General features: G+C 50.1%; 1 protein-coding gene across 3 annotated transcripts; it reads left to right on the top strand.

Annotated features, from left to right (window-relative positions):
- On the top strand, positions 1–27,433 carry CAPN1 (calpain 1). 3 transcript variants are annotated; one of them, XM_055580835.1, is made up of 22 exons: positions 1–126; positions 1,418–1,685; positions 1,840–1,909; positions 2,168–2,286; positions 3,902–4,035; positions 4,108–4,276; positions 5,107–5,190; positions 5,539–5,624; positions 5,987–6,061; positions 6,200–6,360; positions 18,325–18,506; positions 19,312–19,323; positions 22,114–22,325; positions 22,426–22,465; positions 23,029–23,094; positions 23,174–23,231; positions 24,195–24,259; positions 24,684–24,752; positions 24,995–25,073; positions 25,895–26,011; positions 26,230–26,288; positions 26,676–27,433. In XM_055580835.1, exons 2-22 carry the CDS (start codon positions 1,419–1,421, stop codon positions 26,700–26,702), a joined length of 2,151 nt encoding a protein of 716 aa, XP_055436810.1. In that variant the 5' UTR covers positions 1–126; position 1,418; the 3' UTR covers positions 26,703–27,433. The 3 variants fall into 3 exon arrangements, with proteins under 3 accessions (XP_055436810.1, XP_055436808.1, XP_055436809.1); XM_055580833.1 differs by lacking the exon at positions 1–126 and adding an exon at positions 287–526; XM_055580834.1 differs by lacking the exon at positions 1–126 and adding an exon at positions 564–704.
- Positions 27,434–27,756: the final 323 nt, after the last annotated feature.

The raw sequence follows: 27,756 nt of genomic DNA, 5'->3' as shown, positions 1-27,756 counted from the left end.
GGCCCTGCCCAGAAGCCGGGCTGCGGCTGGGACCCGGCGGGGTGGGGCTGCCGTTTGCAGAGCGTCCGGCAGGGGTCTGCCCGCCGCCGGCCCGGCCCCTCCTCCGAGCAGTTGCCACAGCCCGAGGTAATCTCGGCCCCGCGCTAGGGGCGCGCGGGGCGGGGGCCATGTGGGGGGACAGCTGCGGCTCCGCGGAGGGGAGGGGGACGGACCCCGGGCTGCGGGAGGTGGCGCCGCGGGGCTGGACTCCCAGGAATGCCCTCCGGGGCCGCCGCGTGGGGTGGGGCCACCCGGCCCTGCAACTCGAGCTGCTGCCCCTGGTTAAAAATACCCCCTGTCCCGTCCTCCCCCTCCGCTCCCCCGCGCTGCCCTGGCGTCCGGGCCCCAGCCCTTCCCACCCCGATAGGCGCTGGCCCCTCCCTGGGACTACTCTGCCTTTGACTAATTTGTCCTCTCGCGGAGTTGGCCCGGCGTCTGCGGAGGAGGGCCGAGGAGATACCGTGAATTAGAGAGATCGTCGGAGAAGGTGCCCGGAGAGGAGGGCGGAGAGGAAGCGGGGTGGAAGCCCGAGGAGGAGGAGGAGGAGAAGGGAGGGGCGGAGGAGGGCGGGGAGCAGCGCTCTTCCTGGTTGGGCCCTGTCCTCAGTTGCCACCCGGGAAGCCAGAGCAGGGACCGCAGCGACCCCCCCAACACTCCTCCCCCAGGTAAGGAGGGTGAGGCCGGCCCGGCGTTCCCCCAGCTTGGCCTGAATCCCGGCTGCAGGGCTGCTTTCCCCCCGGGCTCTCTGAGTGCCTGCGACGGGGCGGGGGCTTGGGAACCGCAAGGCTCCGGAGCCCGCCCCAGGCTGCGTTCCTCACTGTCTCCAGGGGCTGGGCTGGGGGCTGGCGGGAGGGGAAAGGACTGAGGCCGAGCCTCCCTGATCCTTCAACCCGTCTCAGGAGCCTGGGGAGGGGAACCCCGGACTGCCTGGACTTATCAGCCCCCAAGTTGGGAAAGGGGCCAGTGCCTAGGAGCTTGGCTAGTCTGGGGAGAGAAGCATTCAAAGAGGACTTGCCTCCGGGTCTCCCACCTTCCTCGTTCCTTGTGCTATTATCTCGGACCCCGCCCTTCCCCACCTGACTGGCTGACCGCCGGCCTGCAGACCCAGGACGATGGGAGTCTGGGAACGGAGAGGTGGTAGCATTGGGTGGGGGTAGGGAGATGGTGGCCAGCGCACCTCGGGGATGGGAAGCCCCCTCTGGTGGATTCTGGGAGCAGAGAGGTATGGCTGCCCGCCCTAATTTAGTGAGGAGGTGGGGAAACCACAGACTTGGGGAGAAAGGAGGGCAGCGGGCCAGAGAGCAGTGTTAGCAGATAGGAGCCCCAGCTCTAGTCCTGGGAAGGCCAGGGTTCTGAGCAGGGCCCCTCTGTCCCACAGGATGGCCGAGGAGTTCATCACTCCGGTGTACTGCACCGGGGTGTCTGCACAAGTGCAGAAGCAGCGGGCCAAGGAGCTGGGCCTGGGCCGCCATGAAAATGCCATCAAGTACCTGGGCCAGGATTACGAGCAGCTGCGGGTTCACTGCCTGCAAAGAGGGGCCCTTTTCCGTGACGAGGCTTTCCCCCCGGTGCCCCAGAGCCTGGGCTTCAAGGACCTGGGCCCCAACTCCTCCAAAACCTATGGCATCAAGTGGAAGCGTCCCACGGTGAGAGGGGCCACCCTGGATGGGATTCAGTTTACCTCCTTCCTGAATGAGGAGTGGGAATAGGACGCCAGGTCCCTAGAGTGGGGTCTGGGATGGCTGGGTTCCAGTTTCTAGGAGGGGCTGGCCCAGAGACAGGACTCTGTGTTTCTTGCAGGAGCTGTTCTCAAACCCCCAGTTCATTGTGGATGGAGCCACCCGCACAGACATCTGCCAGGGTGCACTGGGTAGGCCCTGGGGGATTCCGAGTGTGTTTTGCGTAGTAGTTCCCTGTGCCCATTCCTTCCTGCTCTGCCTCAGCCTTTCCCTCCTGCAAGCCCGAGCAGGCTCTGGCTCTCAGTGCTGGGGCTGGTTTGCCCAGATTCCTGGGTCTTTTCTGTAAGTTGAGGGACACCCTGCCCGGGGAGTCCCAGGTTCTCCCCAGTATGGCACTCACTGGGCGAAGACGGGTAGAGTAGACCTGACGGGGATCCTTCCCATCCCAGGGGACTGTTGGCTCCTGGCTGCCATCGCCTCCCTTACCCTCAATGACACCCTCCTGCACCGAGTAGTTCCACATGGCCAAAGCTTCCAGGATGGCTACGCTGGCATCTTCCATTTCCAGGTGAGGAGCCCCACATGCACCTTGGAGAAGGAGGGGGCGGTGAGGGAGAGACGGGTAGCAGGCAACGGAGATGGGCGGGGGGACCCTGAAGTTAGGGTGGCGCAGGGCCGCACCTTGCAGGACCAGCTCCCCACACCCCCCACCCCCCAGAAAGTATTTGACCTCTTGATTCCATCTCAGGTCTGTCATGTGTGAGAATCTGTCATGTGTGAAATGGTTGGGCAGGTATTTCAGCTGGCAGTTTTCCTGGCTGGTTGTGCACACTGGAGAAAAAAAAGTACTTAGAAGAGGAGAAAATTATCTGGGTTATGTCCTATGGGACAAATCCTTTTCCTCCTCAGGGTCTCAGTTTCCCTGTCTGAGAAATAGTGTTCTGCTGGGGAAAATCGGCTATCACCTGTGGTCATCTACACCCTTGGCCTCAGTCTCCCCCCGACCCCCTCACTCCCAACTCCTCCTGCACTCTGTCAGTCTCCAGCCACTGAGAGAGCCCTGCAGAAAAGAAAGACTCTGGATAAAGTTTATTTAAACCAGCTTTTCCTGATGCTCTTTGCGCACAGGGCCCACTTTTCAAATTACACTGATGAATTCTCAGTAGGCTCGTTTTGGGGAAGAGACATGCCCAGCAACCCTGGATGAGAACCTCTGGCGCCGGTGTCCTCTCCTACCGTCTGGTCAGGGAGCGCCTTGCCCTACTTCATCCTCACCTGCCTTGGCGCATTTGGCTTCACTTGGCGGGACCCACAGTGCGGGGCGAACTACTGTGACCAAGTGCGGCACCTGCCAGCGCTGGTCCGCAGGGGAGTGGCCTCGCTGCCCTTTCCCCACCCTCTCCTCTTACTCCTCCAATCCGTTCCTCCACGGCCTCTGATTGGCCCGTTCACTTTCTCCATGGTGCTGTGGGAGCACCTCCTCCCTTTTGCCCCATTGTTTTGCACACTCACGGCCCCCAGTGCTGTAGCACAGAGTCACTTCTGGCCAGGGATGGCGGGAGTCCTTCCCCCACTGGGAAACTTGCCTTTCAAGTCATCTTTGAAGCAAGCCCGTGATTGTGGGAATCCTGTCCACCTTGTGGTTGAAGGATTTGGATCCTGCATCTTCATTCCACACCAATTTACCTAGGTATCCCCACCCCCCTACACACACACACACACACACACACACACACACACGCATTTTCATTCCACATCTAATTTACCTAGGTATCCCCACTCCCTACACACACACACACACACACACACACACACACACACACCCTGGCCTAGAATGGTGGGGAGGGGGAAAGTCTGCGGTTGTGGTAGGGCCCAGCAGAGCCAAGGTCCAAGGGCTTTGCACATCTCTACCTGAAGAGGCACCTTGGTCTGTTTAAAAAATATGAACAATGCTGCCTTACAAGCGTTGCCTGCCTAATCTTGTTTAGTTTTCCCATTAGGAAGGCATTATTGTTCCCTTTTGTGGAGGGGGAAACAGGCTCAGAGAGGACTACCTGCTCAGATCCTGTGTCTAGGATGCATGGCCTAGAATCAGGTATCTAGTGAGTGGCAGAACTGCTGAGGCCTGACCTCAGGCCCGAGGGATCTCAAAGCAGGGATTCACTGTGCCCCTCCTCCCCCAGCTGTGGCAGTTTGGTGAGTGGGTGGATGTGGTGGTGGATGACCTGCTGCCCACCAAGGACGGGAAGCTGGTGTTCGTGCACTCTGCCCAAGGCAACGAGTTCTGGAGCGCCCTGCTGGAGAAGGCCTATGCCAAGTGAGTGGGGGCCCAGGGACAGCTCCAGGCCACGCCTGCTCGGTGCAGAATGCTGACCTGGGCCGCCCACAGGGTGAACGGCAGCTACGAGGCCCTCTCAGGAGGCAGCACGTCTGAGGGCTTTGAGGACTTCACCGGCGGAGTCACCGAGTGGTACGAGCTGCGGAAGGCACCCAGCGACCTCTACAACATCATCCTCAAGGCCCTGGAGCGTGGCTCCCTGCTGGGCTGCTCCATCGATGTAAGTGCCTCCCCCATCCTGGGACCTGAGTCTCCTAGCGGTTCCTTCTCTCTACTCAGCCCAGCCTCAGACTTGCCACAGGCTTGGCTCCAGACCCTGTCCTTCGCCTCACACCATCCCCGGATCCTCAGCCAGCCTGGCTCATCACCTCAGTCCTGTCCTCCACCTCCATGCCTGGCTTCCTCCTGGTTCCCAAAGCCTCAGACTTCAGCATGTTCTCCGACTTCCTCTTTCCTGTCATCTGAGGCCATGCCCGTGCACCGTCCATTTCACAGCCTGGCCTCAGCTCCTCCCGAGTCCCAGTTCCTGTGGGCCCCAGACTCCCCATTTGTTCCTTCAGTTGCTCTCTGTTCCCCGACTTATCTTCAGACCTCCCTCATCCTCGATCTCGGCCTCCACCGCCACCATCACTGCATTCTCCACTCTAACCCCGCTGCTGTGCTCTTCCCCAGCCCTACCCGACTCTAGTCTCTGCTCACCCCTCTTCTCCGCCTCCCTGAGTCCCTCCACATGAGGTCCTCTGAGGACCTTGTGGCTCCTGGGTGAGGGGAGAGGCTTTGCATGGCTGTATGTTTGTGTTCACGCATGTTTGCCCAGGGTCTGGCCAGCTCTGGCCAAAAGCAGTGTCAGTGGGGTGCACAGGCCCCCTCACCAGCAGTAACATTGGTGGAGTAGCCAGCAGCTCCCCATTCCAGGGACTGAGATGGGGTCAGGGGTCCTGCCCATCACTCCCAGTAACTGTGGGTGTATGCAAGGGAACGCCAAGACTCGGGGCTCATCTCCTGAATGGGGGTGGGGACAGCGGCCGCAGCCCATGTGTCTTTCTGCAGATCTCCAGCATTCTGGACATGGAGGCTGTCACCTTCAAGAAGCTGGTGAAGGGCCATGCCTACTCTGTGACCGGGGCCAAGCAGGTACTGCCCCAGGTGGAGGTCTTCCCCAAAGGGTGGTTCCAGCCTTCTTGCCTCTCTAGCCTGTGGCCAAGGCTGTGGGAGAGGCCGACTCTCCCTGTGACCTTCAGCAGCACCTTTCCTATCTCCCAGGGACTCTCGCCCAAAGATGGTTATCTTGTCCCACCCTGATTTACTGTACTTTGTGTGTAGAGCTGCCTCTCTCAGCAGTTTATGCCCAGACAGGCTTCTCAGCTGTGCTTCCAATGGTGGGTGCTGGGTGCTGAGCTGGGCTCTGTGAGGATGAGGTGGCGGGAAGGGGTGTTAAAATGTGTGCCAGAAGCAGGCACTGACGTGAGGTCTGGGGAACAGGTGAACTACCAGGGCCAGATGGTGAACCTGATCCGGATGCGGAACCCCTGGGGCGAGGTGGAGTGGACAGGAGCCTGGAGTGACGGGTGAGGAGCCATGGATGCTGGCCGGGGAGGCCTGGGAAGACTCTTCAGTGCTACTGGCATTTCTGCTGGGGTCTCTGCCAGCCCACAGTGGACTCAGGCTTGAACAGAGGGCCCCATCTGCATGTGACTGGGTCTGGGGACTGCCCTGGCAAAGCTCAGGCTGTGAGTGCAGGCGGCTGCGCCCGCCTACGAACATCCTCGGGTAGTCTGACCTGGCCCTCATAAGATAACCCCTGGGACTGGGGTCTCTGGACTTGCCCTTGTGGAGGCCTCCTGACCTGGGCCAGGGAAGGACAGGCCCCAGGGATAGAGGCTGGGCAGGTCAGTGGCCGCCAGCCCCTGGCAGTGCCCTTTTCCCGCAGCTCCTCCGAGTGGAACAGCGTGGACCCTTACCTGCGGGAGCAGCTCCGGGTCAAGATGGAGGATGGGGAGTTCTGGTGAGCAGCCCCCTCCTCATCTGAGTGGGCACCCGAGCTCCCAACCCCACCCCCACCCCCCGCCCCGAAACCCAGCTGTGCCATGTCTCTTGATGCCCCGACTGGGCACCCTGGTTCACTCTCACCTCGACCCCCCAGGATGTCATTCCGAGACTTCATGCGTGAATTCACCCGCCTGGAGATCTGCAACCTGACACCCGACGCACTCAAGAGCCAGAGGTTCCGCAACTGGAACACCACCCTGTACGAGGGCACCTGGCGGCGGGGGAGCACCGCGGGGGGCTGCCGCAACTACCCAGGTGACCGGGGGGGCAGTGGAGCACCGCGGGGGGCTGCCGCAACTACTCAGGTGACCGGGGGGCAGGGGAGCACCGCGGGGGGCTGCCGCAACTACCCAGGTGACCGGGGGGCAGGGGAGCACCGTGGGGGGCTGCTGCAACTACCCAGGTAACCTGGGGGGTGGGGTCCTGGGCCCTGCTGCCCTGGACAAGAGGTATCTTCTCTCTGAGCCTGTTTCCTCACCTGTAAGATAGGGGTAGTTGTACTGGTTTAGCAAATTTGCTTTGAGGATGAAAAAGTGTAAATTTCCAAGAGCCACCTTTGAGTGCCTTGCTGGAGCCTGAGCTCAGGGTGCGGACAGAGGAGACCTCCTTGCTGCCTGGCCACCTCCTATCACTCCTCCTTCCGGGCCTTCCTCCTGTCCCGCTGTCTGCCTCCTTGGTCCTTCTGTCGCCTTTCCCGGGGGTCCATGGGCATCCTTCCTCTCCCACACTGCCATCTCTTCTTAACAGGTTAGTGTCCTCATGCTCCCCAGGTTGGAGTCAGCATTTTAATGCTGTCCCTGCAAACACTCAAGTTTCTTGGCTCCTAGCTCCCTCTGGTCCTCTTACCTGGCACAACCATAATCCTAATTGAACCCCCTTGACTGGCTCCAGAACTGCTGACCGGGCCTGGAGAGAAATCACACACTTCGGGCAGTTTTCGGAGAAGGCGATGGCACCCCACTCCAGTACTCTTGCCTGGAAAATCCCATGGACGGAGGAGCCTGGAAGGCTGCAGTCCATGGGGTCACTGAGGGTCGGACACGACTGAGCGACTTCACTTTCACTTTTCACTTTCAAGCATTGGAGGAAATGGCAACCCACTCCAGTGTTCTTGCCTGGAGAATCCCAGGGACGGGGGAGCCTGGTGGGCTGCTGTCTATGGGGTCGCACAGAGTCGGACATGACTGAAGCGACTTAGCAGCAGCAGCAGCAGTCTCTCCTCAGACCTACCTCCACTGTCACTGTTTTCCGATTTCACAGGACACCCCTCGTAGCCCCACCTCCAAGGCCCCCAGCCTGTCTGGACCTGTGCCCGTCTTTGCTGCCTTCCTGCCTGCGACAGTGGCAGAACTGTCCCCGCTCAGGGGCACCCCGCGCCCCACCTCTGCTCTAGACCCCGTTCTCCCTCGGGCTCCTTCACGCGTTGCCTCTCGCTCCGGGTCACGAGGGAAAATTGCCTGCCTCCAAGCAGTTGCCTGTCTCTGGAACCCACTTCCCCGCTCATTTCTCTGCTCCCCTTCAAAGTGAAGTTTCTCAAGATGGCCAGCCTCCCCATTTCCTTCCTCACTAAGTTCAGGGCTTAGTGAACCAGTCCACGCTCCAGTCCACCTTGCGTCCCCACCATGCTGCTGCGGCTGCTCCTTGTCCGCTTTGGTTTTGCCAAATCCACCACCGCTGCTCTCTTCTCGTGTCCTGCCTCCTCCAGCAGTTCTCAGCCTGGCTCCCAGCCCTCTGTGTTCGAGCATTCTTCTCCCTTGCAGGAAACTCAATTTCAGTTCTTCCCCAAACAGATGACCGCTGTTTGCGGTACCGTTTTCTGAGAAGCCTGTCCTTTCCCTGCAGGTCCAGCCCCGTCACACAGTTCCCATGTAGCTGGGTCTGTTTCTGAGTTGCCTTTCCGTCCCTCGGCCTATCTCTTTGCTACCGCTGCGTTGGTTTAGTTGCTATGGATTTATACGTCCTGGGGACTTTGCTGTGGTCCAGTGGTTAAGACTCCATGCTTCCAGTGTAGGGAGTGCATGTTTGATTCCTGGTTGTGGAACTAACATTTATAAATCCTGCAATTGGACAGGATGAATTCCTTCTTCAAGAGTCTCTTAGCTCCTCTTGCTCTTGGCTTCTGGTTTCCTTTTTTTGGTTTTGTTTTATCTGTGTGAATTTTAGGATCAGTTTACCAAGTCCTAAAAAAAGCCCTTTTGAGATTTTAATTTGGAATTGCATAGACTATATAGACCAATTTGGGGAGAATTGACACCTTTCCAATTTTATTCTTCTTATCCAAGAATGTGCTATGTCTCTTTATTTTGGTCTTTAGTGTCTTTCAATAAAATTTTATAATTTTCATTGTAAAGGGCTTATATCTCTGTTGAGATTTGTTCCTAGATACTCTTATCATCTTATTGCTGTTGTAAATGGTATCTCTTTTTAAATGACATCTGCCAGGTCATTGCTGATACTATAGTATGCAGCTGACCTTTTAAGTTTATTCTACATCTGGCAAGCTTGTTAAACTGTAATGAATTTTACTCATTTTTCTGTATTCTTTTTGGTTTTCTAACTGACAGTATAGCATCTGCCAATAATGATAAATTTGTTTCTTTTCCAATGCTTATAACTTTTGTTGCATATTCATTCTTGTTTAATGTGCTGGCCAGGCTTGCTGCATGCCCACTAGCACTCACTATGTTCTGGTCTTACCCTTCTCTCAAAGGAAAAGTTTTTACTATTAAACGTTGACTGTAGTTTGGAGAGAGGGCTCGGGATAAAAAAAAAAATAAAAAAAATAAACGTTGACTGTAGATTTCATCACTTTTCTACTCTAGGTTTTTGTGTGTGTGTGTGTGCACCTTTTATCAGAGTAATGAAACTTAATGTTATGAAATAACTTTATTATTAGAATTAGCTGTTTTAAATTACCTGTTAAAACAATAAGTTACATTGATCACTTTTCTCATATTAAATTAACCTTACATTCCTGAGATAAAACAACAGAGTAATGATATAAATTTTTTATATAATAATTTTACATCCACGTTCATGAGTGAAGTTTGCCAGTAGTTTTCTTTTCTCATGCTTACTTTATCTAGTTTTGATATGGGTGCTATATTTGGCTGGCAAAGTGAACTGGGAAATGTTCTGTCTTTTCCTATTTTTCTGGAAGAGTTTGCATAAGGTGGGAATGATTTCTTGCTTGAATGTTTGGTGAAACTGGTCTAGAAAACTACCAGGCCTGCTCTTTTATATAAAGATTAACTTTTGATATTGAGTATCTTTTATGGTCATTAAATTTTTCAGATCTTCTACTTCCTCTTGAAAATATTTTGAGAAGTTTTATTTTCTAGGAGCTCATCCTTTGCATCTTATTTTCTCAGTTATTAACATGAAGTTATCCTTAATATACTATATCTCATCTGTAATGATAACATGTCTTTTATTCATTGTCTCTTTTGTCTTTATTAATCCTGCGAGGGGTTTGTCAATATAAGTCTTTAAAATAAAATGATTTTTTACTTTATTCTTTATAGTATTTTTTTTCCATATTATGAATCTTTCTTGCTTGTTGTTTCATTCATCTGCTTTCTTTGGATTTATTTTTAGAATTTATTTTATGACATTTTTTCCTTCCAGTTTTATTGTGATATATTGACATTCAGCATTGTATAAGATGTACAGCATAATGATTTGGTTTACATACATCATAAAACGATGCCCACAATAAGTTTAGTGAATATCCATCATATCATATAGATACAATATTAAAGAAATAGAAAAAAATGTATTTTTTTCTTATGATGAGAACTCTTAGGCTCTTAGAATGTACTCTCTTAGCAACTTTCATGTCTAACATACAGCAGTGCTCTATTTATCATGTTATACATTGTATCCCTAGTATTTATTCATTTTATAACTGGAAATGTGTACCTTTTGACCACCTTCATCCAATTCTCTCTGCCTCTACCCCCTGCCACTGATTACCACAAAGGTGATCTCCTGTGAATTTCTTTCTCCCATTCAGTAGGCAGTCTTCATTTTGTTGGTAGTTTCCTTTGCTATGCAGAAACTTTTCAGTTTGATGTAGTCCCATTTGTTTATTTTTGCTTTTGTTTCCCTTGCCTGAGGAGGCAGATCCAAAATAATATTACTAAGACCGATGTCAAAGAGTGTATTGTCTATGGCTTCTTCTAGAAGTTTTATAGTTTCAGATCTTACATCTAAATCTTTATTCCATTTTGAGTTTATTTTTGTATATGGTTTGAGAAAATAGTTGCGTTTTTTTGTTTGTTTTTTTTTTTGCATGTAGCTCTCCAGATTTCCTAACATCATTTATTGAAGAGGCTGTCTTTTCCTCATTGTGTATTCTTGACTCCTTTGTCATAGATTAATTGCCCATGTAAGTGTGGGTTCATTTCTTGGCTCTCTGTTCTGTTCCATTGATCTGTGTGTCTATTTTTATACCAGTATCATATTGTTTGTTTGTTTTTTTAAAGAACCCAAATAAATCCTTTATTCTTATGAGCAGTTTTCTCTATTTGTTTAGTTGACAATACATGGTGTCCAAAGTGGGATACAAAGCAACCCGTGCATACTGTTTTGATTACTGTAGCTTTATAGTGTAGCTTGAAGTAAGAGAGTGTGCTACCTCCAGTTTTGCTCTTCTTTCTTAATATTGTTTTGGCTATTCAAGATCTTTGTGTTTCCACATGAATCTTAGAATTATTTGTTCTAGGCCGGTGAAAAATACCATTAGTGTTTTAATAAGGGTTGCATTGAATCTGTAGATTGTCTTGGATAGTATGGTCATTTTAACAGTATTAATTCTTCCAGTCCACGAGCATGGTATAGCTTTCCATTTGTTTGTGTCCTCTTCAATTTCTTTCATCAGTGTCTTGCAGTTTTCTGAGAATAGGTCTTTTACCTTCTTACTCAGATTTATTCCTAGGTATTTTATTGGTTTTGATGCAATTGCAATTTTATGACTTCTTAAATCAGATTCTTACTTCATTAATTTTTTTCTGTGTGTACCTTTGAGTTATACAATTTTAATATATAATGTTTTTAAGAATTGTAATATAATTTGCATTCTATAAAATTTACACCTTTAATAGGTACGATTCAGTGGTTTTTAATATATTCACAATGCTGTATAATCATCACCATTACCTAACTCCAGAACATTTTCTACTAATGCTATAGTAGAAAATCTATAAAGACAAAAGTCACTCCCTAACCTTCTCATTCACCAATGCCTGGTAACCACTAGTTTAATTTTGTCTTTATAGATTTGCTGTTCTGGACATTTCATAAAAATGGAACCATGCAATATGTGGCCTTTGGTGCCTAGCTTTTTCCCCTGAGCATTGTGTTTTCAAAGGTTATCCATGTTGCAGCATGATCAATACTTAATTTCATTTTTAAGGTTGAATAATATTCCATGACATGGATATACCACATTTTGCTTATTCATTCTTCAGTTGATGAATTATTTTCAGTTTTGGGGTATTGTGAGTAAGCTGCTCTGAATACTTATGTACATGTGTTTGTATGAGCCAATGTTCTCTTAGGTCTACAAGTAGGAGTGACATTTTTAGGTTGTATGGTAACTCCATGTTTACCTTTTTGAGAAACTGTGATCTGTTTTCCAAAGTGGCAGCATGTTTACATTCCTCCTATCAGGGCATGAGGGTTCCAATTTCTCCACGTCCTTGGTTTTTTTCCACATCCTTGTTAACACTTATTGTCCACCTTTTTTATGATAGCCATCCTGGCTGGTATAAAGTGGTATCGCGTTGCAGTTTTAATTTGCATTTCCATAGTGACTAATAATGTTTAGTATATTTTCATGTATTTATTGGCCATTTGTGTATCTTTTCTGGGATGTCTATTCAAATCGTTTGCCCATTTTTAGATTGGGTGTTTGTCTTCTCATATATTCTTCATATATATATTTATATATTCTGGATGTGAGCCTTATGAGGTAGATGGTTTGTATGTATTTTCTCCCTTTCTGTGTCTGTTCTCTCTTTTCATTTTCTTGATAGTGTTTTTGAAGCACCAAAGTTTTAAATTTTGACGATGTCCAATCTTCTATTTTTTCTTTTATTGCTCATGCTTTTGCTGTCATAGCTAAGAATCCATCGCCAAATCCAAGGTCATTTATCTTTGCATTTTCTTCTAAGAGCATTATGATTTTAGCTCTTATATTTAGGTGTTGATCTATTTTGAGTTAGTTTTTGTTTATGGTGTGGGATAGGTGCCCAATTTAGTTCTTCTGATTATGGAAATCCAGCTGTCTTAGGATCTGTTGAAAAGACTATTCCTTATGCATTGAATGATCTTGTCACCCAGTGGTCAAAAATCGTTTGGCCATTTAGGTATGGATTTACTTTTGGTCTCTCAGTTCTAGTCTTTTAGTCTATGTATCTGTTTATGCTTATTCCAATATTGCACTATTTTGATTATTTTAGCTTTGTAGTGAGTTTTGAAATCAGGAGGTATGAGTCTTCCAACTTTGCTCTTTTTCAAGATTATTTTAGCTTCTGGGCCCCTTAAAATTCCACATAAATTTGAGGACCTGCTTTTCACTTCTGTGGGAATTTTGATAAGGATTGCATTGCATCTGTGGATTACTTTGAGTATTATATCTTTTGACTTTTCTATGTCTTTTTTAATTTGTTTCAGCAAAGTTTTGTAATTTTCAGTGTACAAGTCTTTCAACTCCTTGGTGATATTTATTCTTAGGTATTTTATAGTTTGGGATGCTATTATAAAGATATTGTTTTCTTAATTTCCTCTTTGGATTTTTTTTTCATTGTTGGTATATAGAAACACAACTGTTTTTTGTGTCCTGATGTAATCTGCAACTTCACTGAATTTGTTATTAATTCTAATATTCTAATTTTTCAGGCTTTTCCATACAAGATCATGTCATTTGCAAGTAGAGATAGTTTTTTTCTTCATTTTAAATTTGGTTACTTTTTCTTTTTCTTGACTAATTGATCTAGCTAGAACTTGCTGTACAATGTTGAATAATAGTGATGTAAGTAGGCATCTTGTTCCTGATCTTGGAGAGAAAGCTTACATTTTTTTTCACCACTGAACATATTACTTAAATGCTCTTAAATGCCCTTTTTCTTATTGAGGAAGTTCTCTTTTATTCCTAAATTTATGTATGTTCTTGTTATGAATTTGTGTTGGATTTTCTAAAGTGCCTTTTCTGTCTCAATTGAGATGGTCATGTATTTTTTTCCCCCTTTGTCCTATTAATATGATGTATTACACTGGTTAATTTTCTTATATTGAACTGTTCTCACATTCTTGGAATAAATCTTCCATAACATGTAATCTTTTTAATAAACTGTTGGATTTGGTTTGCTAGTATTTGTTGAGGATTTTTATATTGCTATTCATGAGTGATACTGGTCTGTAATTTTCTTTTCTTATGATGCTTTTATCTGGCTTTGGTGTCAAGGTAATGCTGCCCCATAGAATGAGTGTATCTCAAAGAAATAGTAATGTAAATGAGAAATCACATACGATAGTAATTAAAACACTGTGTACCTATATTAAAAAAGAACTCAAAACAATAACCTAGTTTTCTACCTTAAGGAACTAGTAAATGGGCAAACTAAACCCAAGGCAATCAGAAGAGCCAAATAAATGAAATAGAGAAACAACAGAGAAAAATCAATGAAGCCAACAGTTGGCCGGCCCTGTACAGTGGAAACGTGGCATCCTAACCACTGGATTGCCAGGGAATTCCCTGTTTTATTGTTGATTTATAATTTAATTTCCTTGCATTCAGAAAATATGATCCATATAGATCATAACTTTGAAATAAACAGAAGCTGGTACAATGGCCCAGCGTGAGTATTCACGTGTTCTTAAAAAGACTGGCGAACACTTTCCTGTTGTGTACTGTATGCTGAGCACTTCTGTAAATATTTAAAATATAATCTACTTAACTTTCACACTGACCCTATGAAGGATGTACTATATTATCACTATTTTACAGATGAAGAAAGTGAGGCACAGAGAAATTAAATAGCTTACCAAAGTCACTAGTAAGTGGCTGAGCTGGGATTTGACCCCATCTGGAGTGTTTTCTTGACAGGCCTGTTCGCTTGACTATTCTCTGAATGTTAGAGGGTATCTTCTACAATGGTTCATTGTATCAAACTTACTGACTATTTTGTCTGCTTAATCTATCAATTACTGGAAGAGGGATAATAAAAATCTCACACCACTCTGTTGGCTTTGCCAATTTCTCCCTTTATTTCTGTCAATTATTTTTCTTTACAAATATTGAGCTATGATTTTAGGTGAATCAAGTTTAAAATTGTTTTAAGTTCCTAGTGAGTTAAACTTTTTTTTATTTTCTAGTGCCCGCCTTCATCTTAATAATTCTTTTTACTTTGAAGTCTGTTTCAGTCTGTGTGACTATGCTGTTCCAGTTTTCTGTTGATTACTATTTTTGTGGTATGTCTTGTTATACTCTTTGATGTCTGATCTTTCTATAGCTCAGTGTTTTAGTTATCTCTTATAAATAGCATATGACTTTTTTAATGGTCAGATTTGGAAAAACATTGTCCTTTGATTGGAAAATTTAATCCATTTACATTCATAGTGTTACTGATGTATTTGTATTTATTTCAGCAGACGTACTATGCATTTTCTGTTCATCCCTCCTGCCTTCCAAAAGTGCCTTCTTTTGGAGTGAGTTTTTTTCTTTTCTGTCTGCTAGTTTTTCCCTCTATGAGTTGGGAACATATAAGAGCTTGCTTAATAAGTTCCAAAGCTAGTTGATCAGTATCTTTACCCTCTACCTGAACAGTATAAAGACTTGAAAATGTTTCAGCTGGATCACATCCTCTCTTTGTTCAATATGCTGTCTTTAGCTAGTATTTTAATCCTTAACTATTTCCTGCCTGTCCTAAAGTAAGCACTATCATCATCCCCATTATTTGATAGAATCCATGTTTGTTTGAGTACCCACATAATATTAGTATTTTTGCTCGCCATACTCAGACCTTTCACCTGAGATCTTTTTCTGTCTGTCTGCAATATATCCTTCTGAATTTCTTTTAGTGAGGGTCTTTGGTAATACATTCTCTCAGGACTTGTGTAAAATGCCTTTGTGATGTGCTCATTCTTGATGATTCTCTGGATGCTGAGTCTTGAGTCGACATCACTCTCACCTCCCTGGAGATGCTACCACTCTTCCCTCTGCTGCCACTGTTGCTGTATGAGTCTGGAATCTGCTCATCTACCATGTCTTCTGAAATGTCTGTCTTTCCTCTTTTAAGTTATGTTTCTTTGATATTCTACAATTAGACAATGATGTGTTGAGTTGGGGATTCTGTTTTGGATTTGTTGAGCTCCCTGTATACGAAGATTGGTGTCGTTCAGCAATTCTAGATAATTCTTAGCCATGCTCTTTTAGAATACCCTTTTCCTAGTCTCTTTATTTTCTGCCTTGAGAATGCCAATCAAATGTAAGCTAGACCTCCTCCGTCAATCCAATAGATCTCTTAACATCTCTTAAATGGCCCTCCTCTGAATCTCCCTAGATTGCATTCCAGGTAGTTTCTTTAGATCCATTCTCAATTCACTTGAATTTTCTTTTTTTGCAGTTGGTTAATCTTCCCAACAAATACTTAATTTCACTTGAAAAATTTATTTCTGGAAGTGTTAGTGGCTTTTTTCTAATCTGTTCATTCTTGCTCATATAGTCCAGCTTCTCACTTATTTCTTCAAACGCAGTAAGCTTAGTCTTTCATAGTCCATGTCCAATAATTTCAGCGTCTAAAGTCTTGGCAAGTTGTTTTCCATCCATCGTGGCTGATCAGTCTCAGCCACCATGAGGTTTATCCAGTGTGGCTGCTTGTTCTCAGCCTCGAGAGGTTTTTGGCTTATTTGACCTAGAAGTATGTGGGAGTTCTTTGAGTTCTTGGATGAAGTTAAGTTCCTCGAGTGTTTCTGCCAGTCACACCTAGGATACTCCAAAGCCATGACTCTGAAAAATAAATTCTCTCCTTAAGTTTTTTTTTTTTTACCTCATGGGCAGCATGAATTAAAACTGCAAGCTCATGAGAAGGCTGCTTATGGTTGTAAATTCTCTGAGAATGCTTTCCTTCCTCCCAGTGGTTTTATTTTCTTTCATACTTCCGCTGCGGGCATTCCTCACAGAGCTTCCAGTTTTACTGCTGGGATCTCCTGTCGGACTTTGTCTCCTGCCCCTGTGCCCAGGCAGGACTCAAGGTCCCTATGAGTCCACAGAAGTCCTTTGGCATTATTTACCTTTCATGGTTCCCAGTTTCCATTTTTTAAAAATAGCTTTATTGAGATAAAATTCACATACTATATATTTCACCCATTTTACAGTGTAAAATCCAGTGTGGGCTTTACTGTATTCATAGAGTTGTGTACCCATTATCACATCAATTGTAGAACATTTTCATTACCCCCCAAAGAAGCCCTGCACAGCCCTGGCTGTTACTCCCAAGTCACTTCTCCCCCTTATTTCTATCCTACCGCTAATCTACTTTCTGTCTCATATGGATATGCTTGTTCCAGAAAGTAATTTCATACAAATGGAATCATACAACCTGTGATCCTTGGTGACCGGCTTCTTTCACTTCGCATAATGTCTTCAATGTTCATCCATGTTATACAGCATGTGTCTGGACTCCATTCCTATTTTGAATAATAGTCCATTATTTGGTTATATCACATTTTGTTTAAATTGGGTTGTTTCTATCATTTGTCAGTTATAAATAATGCTACTTTGAACAGTCACATACAAGTTTTTTGTGTGGACATATGTTGTCATTTGGAGAAGGCAGTGGCAACCCACTCCAGTATTCTTGCCTGGAGAATCCCATGGACAGAGGAACCTGGTGGGCTACAGTCCAAGGTGCAGCAAAGAGTTGGAGGCGACCAAAGAGCCTTAGCACACACGTAGGTGCTAAGAAACTGGAGGTTCCTAGGATGACAGTGGAAACTGCTTTAGAAAAGATGGTCTGAGGAAAGACTTTCTGGTTGAGACAAAAAGTACTTTTCGTTTTATAGAACTTTTTGTAGAGGGGCTTCCCTCATAGCTCAGTCGGTAAAGAATCTGCCTGCAATGCAGGAGACCTGGGTTTGATTCCAGGGTTGGGAAGATCCCCTGGAGAAGGAAGCAGCAACCCACTCCAGTATTCTTGCCTGCAGAATCCCATGGCCAGGGGAGCTTGGCAGGCTACAGTCCACGGGGTCGCAAGAGTCAGACATGACTTAGCAGCTAAACCACCACCACCACACGTTGTCATTTGTCTTGGAGATATATACGTATATGTACGTATATATACACACACCTACATACATATTCCTAGGAGTGGGATCACGGGGTCACGTGGTAATTCTATGTTAAACCATTTGAGTAACCACCAGATTATTATGGAAAGTAGTTGTACCATTTTATGTTCCTGCCAGCTGTGCATGAGGTTCTGATTTCTCTACACCCTCACTTATGATCTATCTTCTTGATTAATGTTCATTTGGTGTGTAGGGGAGGGAATGCTGGACTTACTGGTGCCTTTAAAAGGAGGTTTTGTATTTTCTGCCCAGCATTTTGTTGTTCTAGTCGGGGGGATGGTTCAGGCAGCTGAATTACTAAACAGCCAGAAATGCAAGGCTCCCTCAGCCCTGTGGCACCCCCGCCCCCCCCCGCCTCCCCGCAGACCCTCTTTCTCTGCCCCTGCTCCAAGTCACTGTCTACACAGCAGCCACCTTCTAAAACCCTAATCCAATCATGCCCCTCCCAGTACAGACCTGTCAGGGGGTCTTACTCTTTGATTCAATCCACACTTCTTACCTCTGTCACCATCCCAGATCCCCTTTGCTCACGGGAGCCCCCACTGTGGGTCTTTTTTCTCTCTCTGCCTTGTCCTGCTTCCCAGGCCTATAGCTCACAGGTCACCTGGAGGATTCCTTCCCTGCCCAACTCCAGCTTGCTTTCTTTGTAATTGTCCCATTGCCTAACCTGACTTGCTCGCGCTTTGCCTCCTTCTGGAATGTGAGCTCCTGAGGCAGGGACTTCGTGTGTCCCCTCTGCACACATGTCACCTGGCACACGGTGGACACAGTGATATTTGTTGAATGAACACATGGAGGAGGGAAGGCTTGATGGGAGGCTGCTCTCCTCCGCCTCTCCGCTGATCCCTGCCTCTCTACCTCTTGCAGCCACTTTCTGGGTGAACCCCCAATTCAAGATCCGGCTGGAGGAGACGGATGACCCGGACCCTGACGACTACGGGGGTCGTGAGTCAGGCTGCAGCTTCCTGCTCGCTCTCATGCAGAAGCACCGCCGTCGGGAGCGCCGATTCGGCCGTGACATGGAGACCATAGGCTTCGCTGTCTACGAGGTGAGCAGGCGGATCGCGCGGAACGCGGCAGAGAAAGCGGCCTCCCGGCCAGCTCCGCCAGGGGGCGCCAGAGAGGGGGGGGGGGGGTGCCAGGGGGTCTCCGGAGGACTTGGGGACACCTGCCAATCATGGTTCAGCTGGGGCCAGTCACACCCCTGAGGTGCACAGTCCTAGACCTGACCTTGGGGAGGCACCTGCTGAGGCCCTCCACCAGGACTAGGGCAGCCAGGGGCCTAAAATTCTTCCCAGGAGGCGGATAGTGAGTGAGGAAAATGTTTAGCCAGGAGAAGGGAAGATCCTGAGCTTCTTCTCCCTGTCCTCGGAGGCCAGCAGGCTGCTCTTGGGCAGACCTCTGGCTTACCTGACGCCTGGGACACAGACCGCCTGGCTCAGTTTCAGAAAGAAGTGGGCAAGTGGTCTGCCCTGGAGGAGTAGTGAGCTCCCCATCTGGGAAGTGTGTAAGCAGATGCTGGCCATGGAGGACCCTGCTGCATACTCTGTATTCGTGACAGACAGACACTTCTGGATCTCCCTGGTCGGGGTAAAGGACAGTCACAGCCTCTGCCCAGGCCCACAGCCCCCGACAGCAAATTGGTATGGATGTCTGATGTCCCTGGGCTGGAGGATTTGACAGTTGGCCCTGCAGGGGGCAGTCCTGGAGACTCCGGTTCAGAGCTGAAGTGCAGGGCATTCCAGGGACCAAGAGGGCCCCGCCTGGGGCTCCCTCCTGGGGTCCTTCTCTGGCATGAAAACAGGTCTGAGGCAACAGCAGCCCCTATCTCTAACTCCCCTCATTTCTCTGCAGGTCCCTCCGGAGGTAGGTGTGGCACGTGACTCACCTGGATTTACACACCCTTGAACACACGTGGCCCCATGCTGCCCAGAGGGAGCAGGACAGCGGAACGCCCACATGTAGAGAGCTAAGACGCCACCTCCTCTGGGGGCTCACACAGTGCCCCCACCCCCTGCCCGCTGTTCAGTGGGCAGAGCAAACACTGTCCTCCTGTGTGTCAGAGCAGGTGACAAGTCAGGAGGCTGGATTTGAACCTTGACCCTCAGCCCTGCCTGAACCACACCCACGAGGCTTTTCCTGTCTGACTCTATGCACTGAGGACATCTGGGACGCCGGTTGGGAACAGGGTAGTGGGTGGGCTGAGTGTTCTGTGCCCTTGAGCAAGTCGCTTAAGCTCTAAGCCTCATGGGCTCCCATGAGCATAAGTGAGGAGCTTGTGTAGAGGGCCCTGCAGTGTCTTATATGGGAAACTCCTGGTAAGGACGATAAGAAAGTTATTTCATGGTGTCATCAGTCAGTTCAGTTGCTCAGTCACGTTCGACTCTTTGCAACCCCATGGACTGTAGCATGCCAGGCTTCCCTGTCCATCACTAGCTCCTAGAGCTTACTCAGATTCATGTCCATCGAGTCGGTGATGCCATCCAACTGTCTCATCCTCTGTTGTCCCCTTCTCCTCCCACCTTCAATCTCTTCTCATGAGTCAGTTCTTCCCATCAGGTGGCCAAAGTATTGGAGCTTCAGCGTCAGTTCTTCCAATGAATATTCAGGACTGATTTCCTTTCAGATGGACTGGTTTGATCTCTTTGCAGTCCAAGGGACTCTCAAAAGTCTTCTCCAACACCACAGTTCAAAAGCATCAATTCTTTAGCACTCAGCTTTCTTTATGGTCCAATTATCACGTTCATATGTGACTACTGGAAAAACCATTGCTTTGACTAGATGGACCTTTGTTGACAAAGTAATGTCTCTGCTTTTTTAATAAGCTGTCTAGGTTTGTCATAGCTTTTCTTCCAAGGAGCAAGTGTCTTTTAATTTCATGGCTGCAGTCACCATCTGCAGTGATTTTGGAGCCCAAGAAAATAGTCTGTCACTGTTTCCATTGTTTCCCCATCTCTTTGCCATGAAGTGATGGGACTGGATGCCATGATCTTAGTGTTTTGAAAGTTGAGTTTTAAGCCAGTCTTTTCACTCTCATCAACAGGCTCTTTAGTTCCTCTTTGCTTTCTGCCATTAGGGTGTTGTCATCTGCATATCTGAGGTTGTTGATATTTCTCCCTGCAGTCTTGATTCCAGCTTGTGCTTCATCCAGCCCAGCGTTTCTCATGATGTACTCTGCATAGAAGTTAAATAAGCAGGGTGACAATATACAGCCTTGACGTACTCCTTTCCCAATTTTGAACCAGTCTGTTGTTCCAGGTCCAGTTCTAACTGTTGCTTCTTGACCTGCATACAGATTTTTCAGGAGGTTGGTAAGGTGGTCTGGTATTCCCATCTCTTTCAGAATTTTCCACAGTTTATTGTGATCCACACAGTCAAAGGCTTTGTCGTAGTCAATAAAGCAGATGTTTTTCTGGAATTCTCTTGCTTTTTCTATGATCCAACAGTTGTTGGCAATTTGATCTCTGGTTCCTGTGCCTTTTCTAAACCCAGCTTGAACATCTGGAAGTTCTTGGTTCACGTACTCTTGAAACCTAGCTTGGAGAATTTTGAGCATTACTTTGCTAGCATGTGAGATGAGTATAATTGTGTGGTAGTTTGAGCATTGTTTGGCATTGCCTTTCTTTGGGATTGGAATGAAAACTGACCTTTTCCATTCCTGTGGCCACTGCTGAGTTTTCCAAATTTGCTGGCATATTGAGTGCGGCACTTTCACAGCATCGTCTTTTAGGATCTGAAATAGCTCAGCTAGAATTCTATCACCTCCACTAGCTTTGTTCATAGTAATGCTTCCTAATGCCCACTTGACTTTGCATTCCAGGATGTCTGGCTCTAGTTGAGTGATCACACCATTGTGGTTATCTGGGTCATTAAGATCTTTTTTATATAGTTCTTCTGTGTATTCTTGCCACCTCTTCTTAATATCTTCTACTTCTGTTAGGTCCATGCCGTTTGTTTCCTTTATTGTGTCCATCTTTGCATGAAATGTTCCCTTGGTGTCTCTGATTTTCTTAAAGAGATCTCTAGTCTTTCCCATTCTGTTGTTTTCCTCTGTTTCTTTGCACTGATCACTGAGGAAGGCTTTCTTATCTCTTCTTGCTATTCTTTGGAACTCTGCATTCAAATGGGTATATCGTTCCTTTTTTCCTTTGCCTTTCATTTCTCTTCTTTTCTTAGCTATTTGTAAGGCCTCCTCAGACAACCACTTTGCCTTTTTGCATTTCTTTTTCTTGGAGATAGTTTTGATCACTGCCTTCTGTACAATGTCACGAACCTCTGTCCATAGTTCTTCAGGCAGTCTGTCTATCAGATCTAATCCCTTGAATCTATTAGTCACTTCCACTGTATAATCGTAAGGGATTTGATTTAGGTCATACCTGAATGGTCTAGTGGTTTTCCCTTACTGTCTGCATTCACCTCCATGGTGTCTCCTCCCCTTGCCCTTGTGAAGTAGGCAGGGCTTTTACACCCATTTTACAGATGAGAAAGCAAGCAGTGTGACTCATCAGGGTTGGCAGCCTTCGGGTGACTGAACCGTGACCCAGCTCTCTGGCCCCTTGGCCAGAACCTGGAGCCTGAGGTCTGGGTCTGGGTCTGGGGGCAACTCCGAAGGGTAGGCTGAGCTGCAGCCCCCACTTTCTCCTCCCCTCCCACCAGCTGGTGGGCCAGCCGGCCGTGCATCTGAAGCGGGATTTCTTCCTGTCCAACGCCTCCCGGGCCCGGTCCGAGCAGTTCATCAACCTGCGGGAGGTCAGCACCCGCTTCCGCCTGCCACCCGGGGAGTACGTGGTAGTGCCCTCCACCTTCGAGCCCAACAAGGAAGGTGATTTTGTGCTGCGTTTCTTCTCAGAGAAGAGCGCAGGGACCCAGTGAGTAGAAAGCCCTCCCCCGTCTCCCCCTTTCCTCCCGCCACACCCTTGCTTCCCCAACCCCTGTTGACTGGCCCCTCTCTCTCCCCACCCTCTGCAGAGAGCTGGATGACCAGGTCCAGGCCAATCTCCCCGACGAGGTACGTGCCCTTCCCCACCCTGGGTGCACGATGGGGACCTGGGTGTCCTGTGTCTTGGTCTCTAGCCGGCAAGGCAGAGCCCCTCCTGGCAGGAGCCATACACATCCCTCACTTGCCAAGCACTTTACAGTTTGCAAAGGACTTTGTAATAGTAACGGCGCAGGGCCCCTGGGTTCTTGCTCTCTGCAGGGTCTGTGCTGAGCTGTTTACCTGGGTCACCCGGTTTCCTCCATAACAACCGTGTCAGGGTGCTGTCACTGTCTCTCCTCTCAGAGGGAAACTCAGGTTCAGAGAGGTTAAGGAATTTACCCAAGGTCGCGCAGCAGGGATCCAGGCTCACCCCTCATCATTGGGCAGAATTTCCACCTCCACATTTAGACCACAAGAGTTCTAGACAGGAATAGAGTAGGGACTGGGTTCCCATTTTACAGATGAGGAGAGTGAGGCTCTGAAGTGAAGTGACACCTAGCTGATGCGTGCTCCCAGCCCCGCCTGCTGCTGCTGGCCGCACAGAGGCCAGGCTGGGGCACCCCTGACCTGCTCTCCCTGCCTTCCCTCTCCAGCAAGTGCTCTCAGAAGAGGAGATTGATGAGAACTTCAAGTCCCTCTTCAGACAACTGGCAGGGGAGGTAGGCTGGGCCTGGTGGTGGGTGTCCGGGGCACCGAGGGGTTTCCCCAGGGCAGGTGCCATCCTCCATCTCCCCCCAGGACATGGAGATCAGCGTCAAGGAGCTGCGGACCATCCTCAACAGGATCATCAGCAAACGTGAGCATCCCCGGGCGGCTGCTCTCCACCCCGTGTCTGCCTCCACGCCCCCAGCCCCCATTCCTCCAGACTCCAGGATCTAGGCTTCTCCCACTCTGGGCTGAACCCAACCCCTCGGTCTTCGAGGGCGGGCACCCTCCACTGCCTTTCAGAGCCCTGCTCACCCCGCTTTTTTCTCCTAAATTCTTCTTGCCAGACCCCATTCTCTGTGCCTGAGCTCCAGGCCCTGGTGTGATTAGGAACTTAGCTGGGGAGTGGGCCAGTGGTTAAGGATCCACCTTTGATCCCTGGCCAAGGGGCAACAAAGCCCTTGCGCTACAACTGGAGAGTCCATGTGCCGCGAGGAAGATCCTGTGTGCCGCAACCAAGACCCGACACAGCCAAATAAATAAATAGATGGATATTCAAAAAAGAAGCAGCTTAGCTAGCTGAGGGCACCTTAGGGCCAGTGTGCCAGCCCCCTTCCTCCCAGAAAGCAGGTGACAGGTGACGGGCTTCACTCCCCAGTGGGTACAACTGAAGGCAGCTGCCTTTCAGCCTTCCCTTTGCCCCCGCCTCTGACCTCTGACCTCCAACCTGTGTCCATGCTTTTCCCTCAGCCCAGAGCCCCTCTCTCCTGCTCTTCTCACCCTTCAGGACCTGAGGCAGCCCCTAGCCCTGCCGTGACCACCTTCCCTGCATGTTTCTACTGCACTTCCTTCACTTCTGTCTAGCACTGTTCCTTTTTACTCAGATCTAATCGTGGTGTTGACGTGGCTGTTGGGTCAGCGGCTTGATTACTAGAATACTTTGAACTCCTTTTTCTGATGATAAAAACAATCCTACGCACCTTCTCAGCTAGATTTTAGATACCAGCGGACAGGAATGGTGCCTCCCTGCCCCTCTTCCCACCCAGTGCACCCAGCACGGGGCAGGCTGGGGACGCTGGTCGGGTTGAGGTGTTGAGACTGGTCTTTCTTGCAGACAAAGACCTGCGGACCACAGGCTTCAGCCTGGAGTCCTGCCGCAGCATGGTCAACCTCATGGATGTATCCTCCCAAGCAGGGCCCGGGGTTGGGTTGTCAGCATAGGAAGGGCTCGGGTTGGGATTTCGGCAGAGGAAGGGCTCTGGGTGACCCGTCCCAGGAGCAGCACAGGGAAAGGGACAGGTGTGGACAGGCCAGTTCCTTCTTCCTGGCATCCTCCCCTTGACTGGGGGGAAAACTGAGGCGCAGGCCTGTGTCAAGTGATGGGGGAGGGCCTCGTCTACAGGTGACCCTAAGGCTGGCACTCAGTGAACACCCCTCCCAGCCTACCCCAATTCAGGCCTGGCCTTGGGCGACTCCTGCAGCTTCTCCCCTCCCCTCCCTTGGGTTTCTCTCCATGGCCAGTCTCCCCTCACCTCAGTGCTCAGTACTCACTCACCCAGCGTCTGGTTTACATTGTGGAGTTTTCTTCTTAATGGCCGCCCAGCGCGACGGCAATGGCAAACTGGGCCTGGTGGAGTTCAACATCTTATGGAACCGGATCCGGAATTACCTGGTAGGTGGTTCCTGCCGGCAGCACCCTCCCCTCTTCTGCGGCCTCAGTCACAGCATGCGGCGGGCCTCCGGTTCCCGGACCGGCTATGTGGTTCCCAAGCCCTCACCCTGGCTTCTGCCCTTCTGAGCCCACGTGTCCCAGCAGCTCACCTCCTCTCCCCCGACCCTCGTTAACCCTCCACGCTGGGCGGATGGGAAGGGCTGGATGCTTGCTGAGCCCTCACCCTCTGCTCCCTACCCCAGTCCATCTTCCGGAAGTTTGACCTGGACAAGTCGGGCAGCATGAGTGCCTACGAGATGCGGATGGCCATTGAGTTTGCAGGTGAGGCCTGAGGGCGAGCAGGACCTGTGGAGCCCCCAGAGAGATGGCCCCGGGGTTGCTTCCCTGACAACTCCCAGGACAGTGGCCTACCCACGGGGCCTTGTCGGTGGGTGGGGTGGGGTTGTTGATGGCAGTGGTGGTGAAGTGATAACAAACAGCCATCTACTGCCTTTTTCTCCTGGTAACTGTTAGCATTTCCTCTTGTCCTCACTAGACTTCCCTGGTGGCTCAGAGGTTAAAGCGTCTGCCCGCAATGCGGGAGACCTGGGTTCGATCCCTGAGTTGGGAAGATCCCCTGGAGAAGGAAATGGCAACCCACTCCAGTACTCGTGCCTGGACAATCCCATGGACAGAGAAGCCTGGTAGGGTTTCTTGCAGTCCACGGGGTTGCAAAGAGTCGGACACAACTGAGCGACTTCACTTCACTCACTTCACTTCGTCTCACTGCAGCCTGCTGAGGATAGGGTCTTTTATTATCCCACTGAGCACAGAGAAAAGTGTCTCCTCAGAGAGGGGAAGTGACTGGCCTGGAGCCACACAGCCAGGGAGAAGTGCAGCTGGTCTCCAGGGCCTCCAATGGGAGCTGTGCAGGGCTCACCCTCACAGTCCCACTTCAGGATGAGGCCAGGGCTTTCCGAGCAGATGAAACTGGACCTGTGGGCCCTGATGGCCAGCTCCTGGGTGGGGCGTTCTGGGTCCTCAAGCTTTCTCTGGGCCAGCGCTTTCCCAGGACCGCCTCCCCCCATGGCGGGGCTCACTCTGCCCAGCCTTCCTTCCCCCTTCCCGTACCTCCCGGGGCCTCACCTGCTCTCCTGGGCCAGGCTTCAAGCTCAACAAGAAGCTGTACGAGCTCATTATCACCCGCTACTCGGAGCCCGACCTGGCCGTGGATTTTGACAACTTCGTGTGCTGCCTGGTGCGGCTGGAGACCATGTTCCGTGAGTGTTCCCCTGGGCGCCCCCTTCCCATGAGGGTCTCGGGGAGTGGAGCTGGGGGTCCACACAGGCTGAGTGCCAGGAGATGAGGAGTATGGAGGGAACTTTGGAGGGGGCTCTCCGGCAGCAGGGGGAGGTGGAGGGTGAGGCTGGAGATGGGGCTGGCCCTCGAACTCGTGTCTCACCGAGCCCTCCTCCCATCTCGTTTCTTGAACATACAGGGTTTTTCAAAACTCTGGACACTGATCTGGATGGAGTGGTGACCTTTGACTTGTTTAAGGTGGGACTTTCCTCTGGTTGGCCGGGGGAAGGCACTCAGGGGCAGTGGGTTTTTCTCACCCGCCCCCCACCCCGGAGGGGCTGGAACCTGCAGCCTCAGAGTCAGCCCTGAGGCTGGCCACCTGCATCCTGCACAGACACAGCAAGGATCTCTGGTTTCTGAGGGTGGGGGCAGGAAGGCCCAGGCCCCTGGAGGCCTGCACAGGAGCCGGCAGCCTGGGCTCCCAGGGGTAGAGGAGGTAAGAGTGGCCCCCTCCCCAGGAGGGTCCCTCTCCCTCCTGCCCTTGACAGAGGGAGGAGACGGCAGTTCCTGAGCCATGGAGCTGGGAGGCGGGACTTGGGGCTTCTGCCCTGGCTGACCGCTCTCTATGCCCTCTCTGCCCGGCAGTGGTTACAGCTGACCATGTTTGCATGAGGCAGGGGCTCAGGCCCCCTTGCTGTGCTCCTCTGCCCTCCTCGTCCGCCAAGCCATGCCTTCCTGCGACGCCACACCAGGCCACACCAGCTGCAAGTGCCTTCCTTGGAGCAGGAGGTGGCCTCGACCTCCTGTCCCCTCGCCTCTCAGCCGCCGTAGTTCATTTGCTCTGGGCAGAGCCGTGGGGCCCTCCCTGCCTCCACCAGGCGCACGTGGACTCCCCCAGCCCCTCCGGTCGCCAGACCAGGGAGGCAGCTTTCGCTGGTTCCTGCCTCAGGATGGGGCTCCCCGGGGAGCTGGGGGTCCCAGGCCTCCCACATCCTGACGTGTCCTCTCTCCTGCCCCCACAGGCCACCCATCCGCCCCTCCCCCACCTGCACACTTTATAACCACTAGCTCTGCAACAGTCTGCAGTCGAGACCTGTGGAGCCCCCTCCCAGCTGGGGCCCCCTCCCCAGGACTGGGAACGCCTGTTTGTGTCTGTGCGGAAGCCAATGCTCCCCTCTGCCCCATGACCCCCCAGCTTGTCCCTGCCAGCTGACCAGAAGCAGCCTAGCCTGGGGGGTGGTCAGGCCTTCCCTCCCTCCCTCCCTCCCGCTCTCCTTTTTTATATTGGTTATTTTAAAGGGGACTCTGTGGGGACTGAGTTACGGGGGTACCAGAGGCATGGGGTGGGAGGGGTCTCATGTTTACATGTGGAGAAACCCCGAACAATAAAGAAAAAGACCCCACTTTTGTCTCTGGAGTATGTTTCTGCCTAAACCTGCTGGACCACGAGGGTACCTTATCCTGCACCCGCCCCTGCTCTGCCCTCTGTCTCTTTCCCCATCGCCCCAGTGGCTGGCACCTCTGCCCGAGTCCTGGGCATCTGGCAGGGGGTGGGGGGTGGGGATGGGACCACACTGCTGAGGTCCCACATGGCCCTGCTGGTCCTCCATGCCCCCCTCCTCTGAGCCCTGACCCCTTCCTTCCCTGCACATTCTGCAGGGAACGTGAGGCTCTGGCTGAGACCCAAAGCCCTACTTAGCACCAACCTGACCCCCAGGAAGCTCCC

The sequence above is a fragment of the Bubalus kerabau genome, chromosome 5, assembly GCF_029407905.1.
Source record: "Bubalus kerabau isolate K-KA32 ecotype Philippines breed swamp buffalo chromosome 5, PCC_UOA_SB_1v2, whole genome shotgun sequence".
In the NCBI taxonomy this organism is placed as follows: Eukaryota; Metazoa; Chordata; class Mammalia; order Artiodactyla; family Bovidae; genus Bubalus; species Bubalus kerabau.
This window is presented reverse-complemented; position numbering and strand designations above follow the sequence as displayed.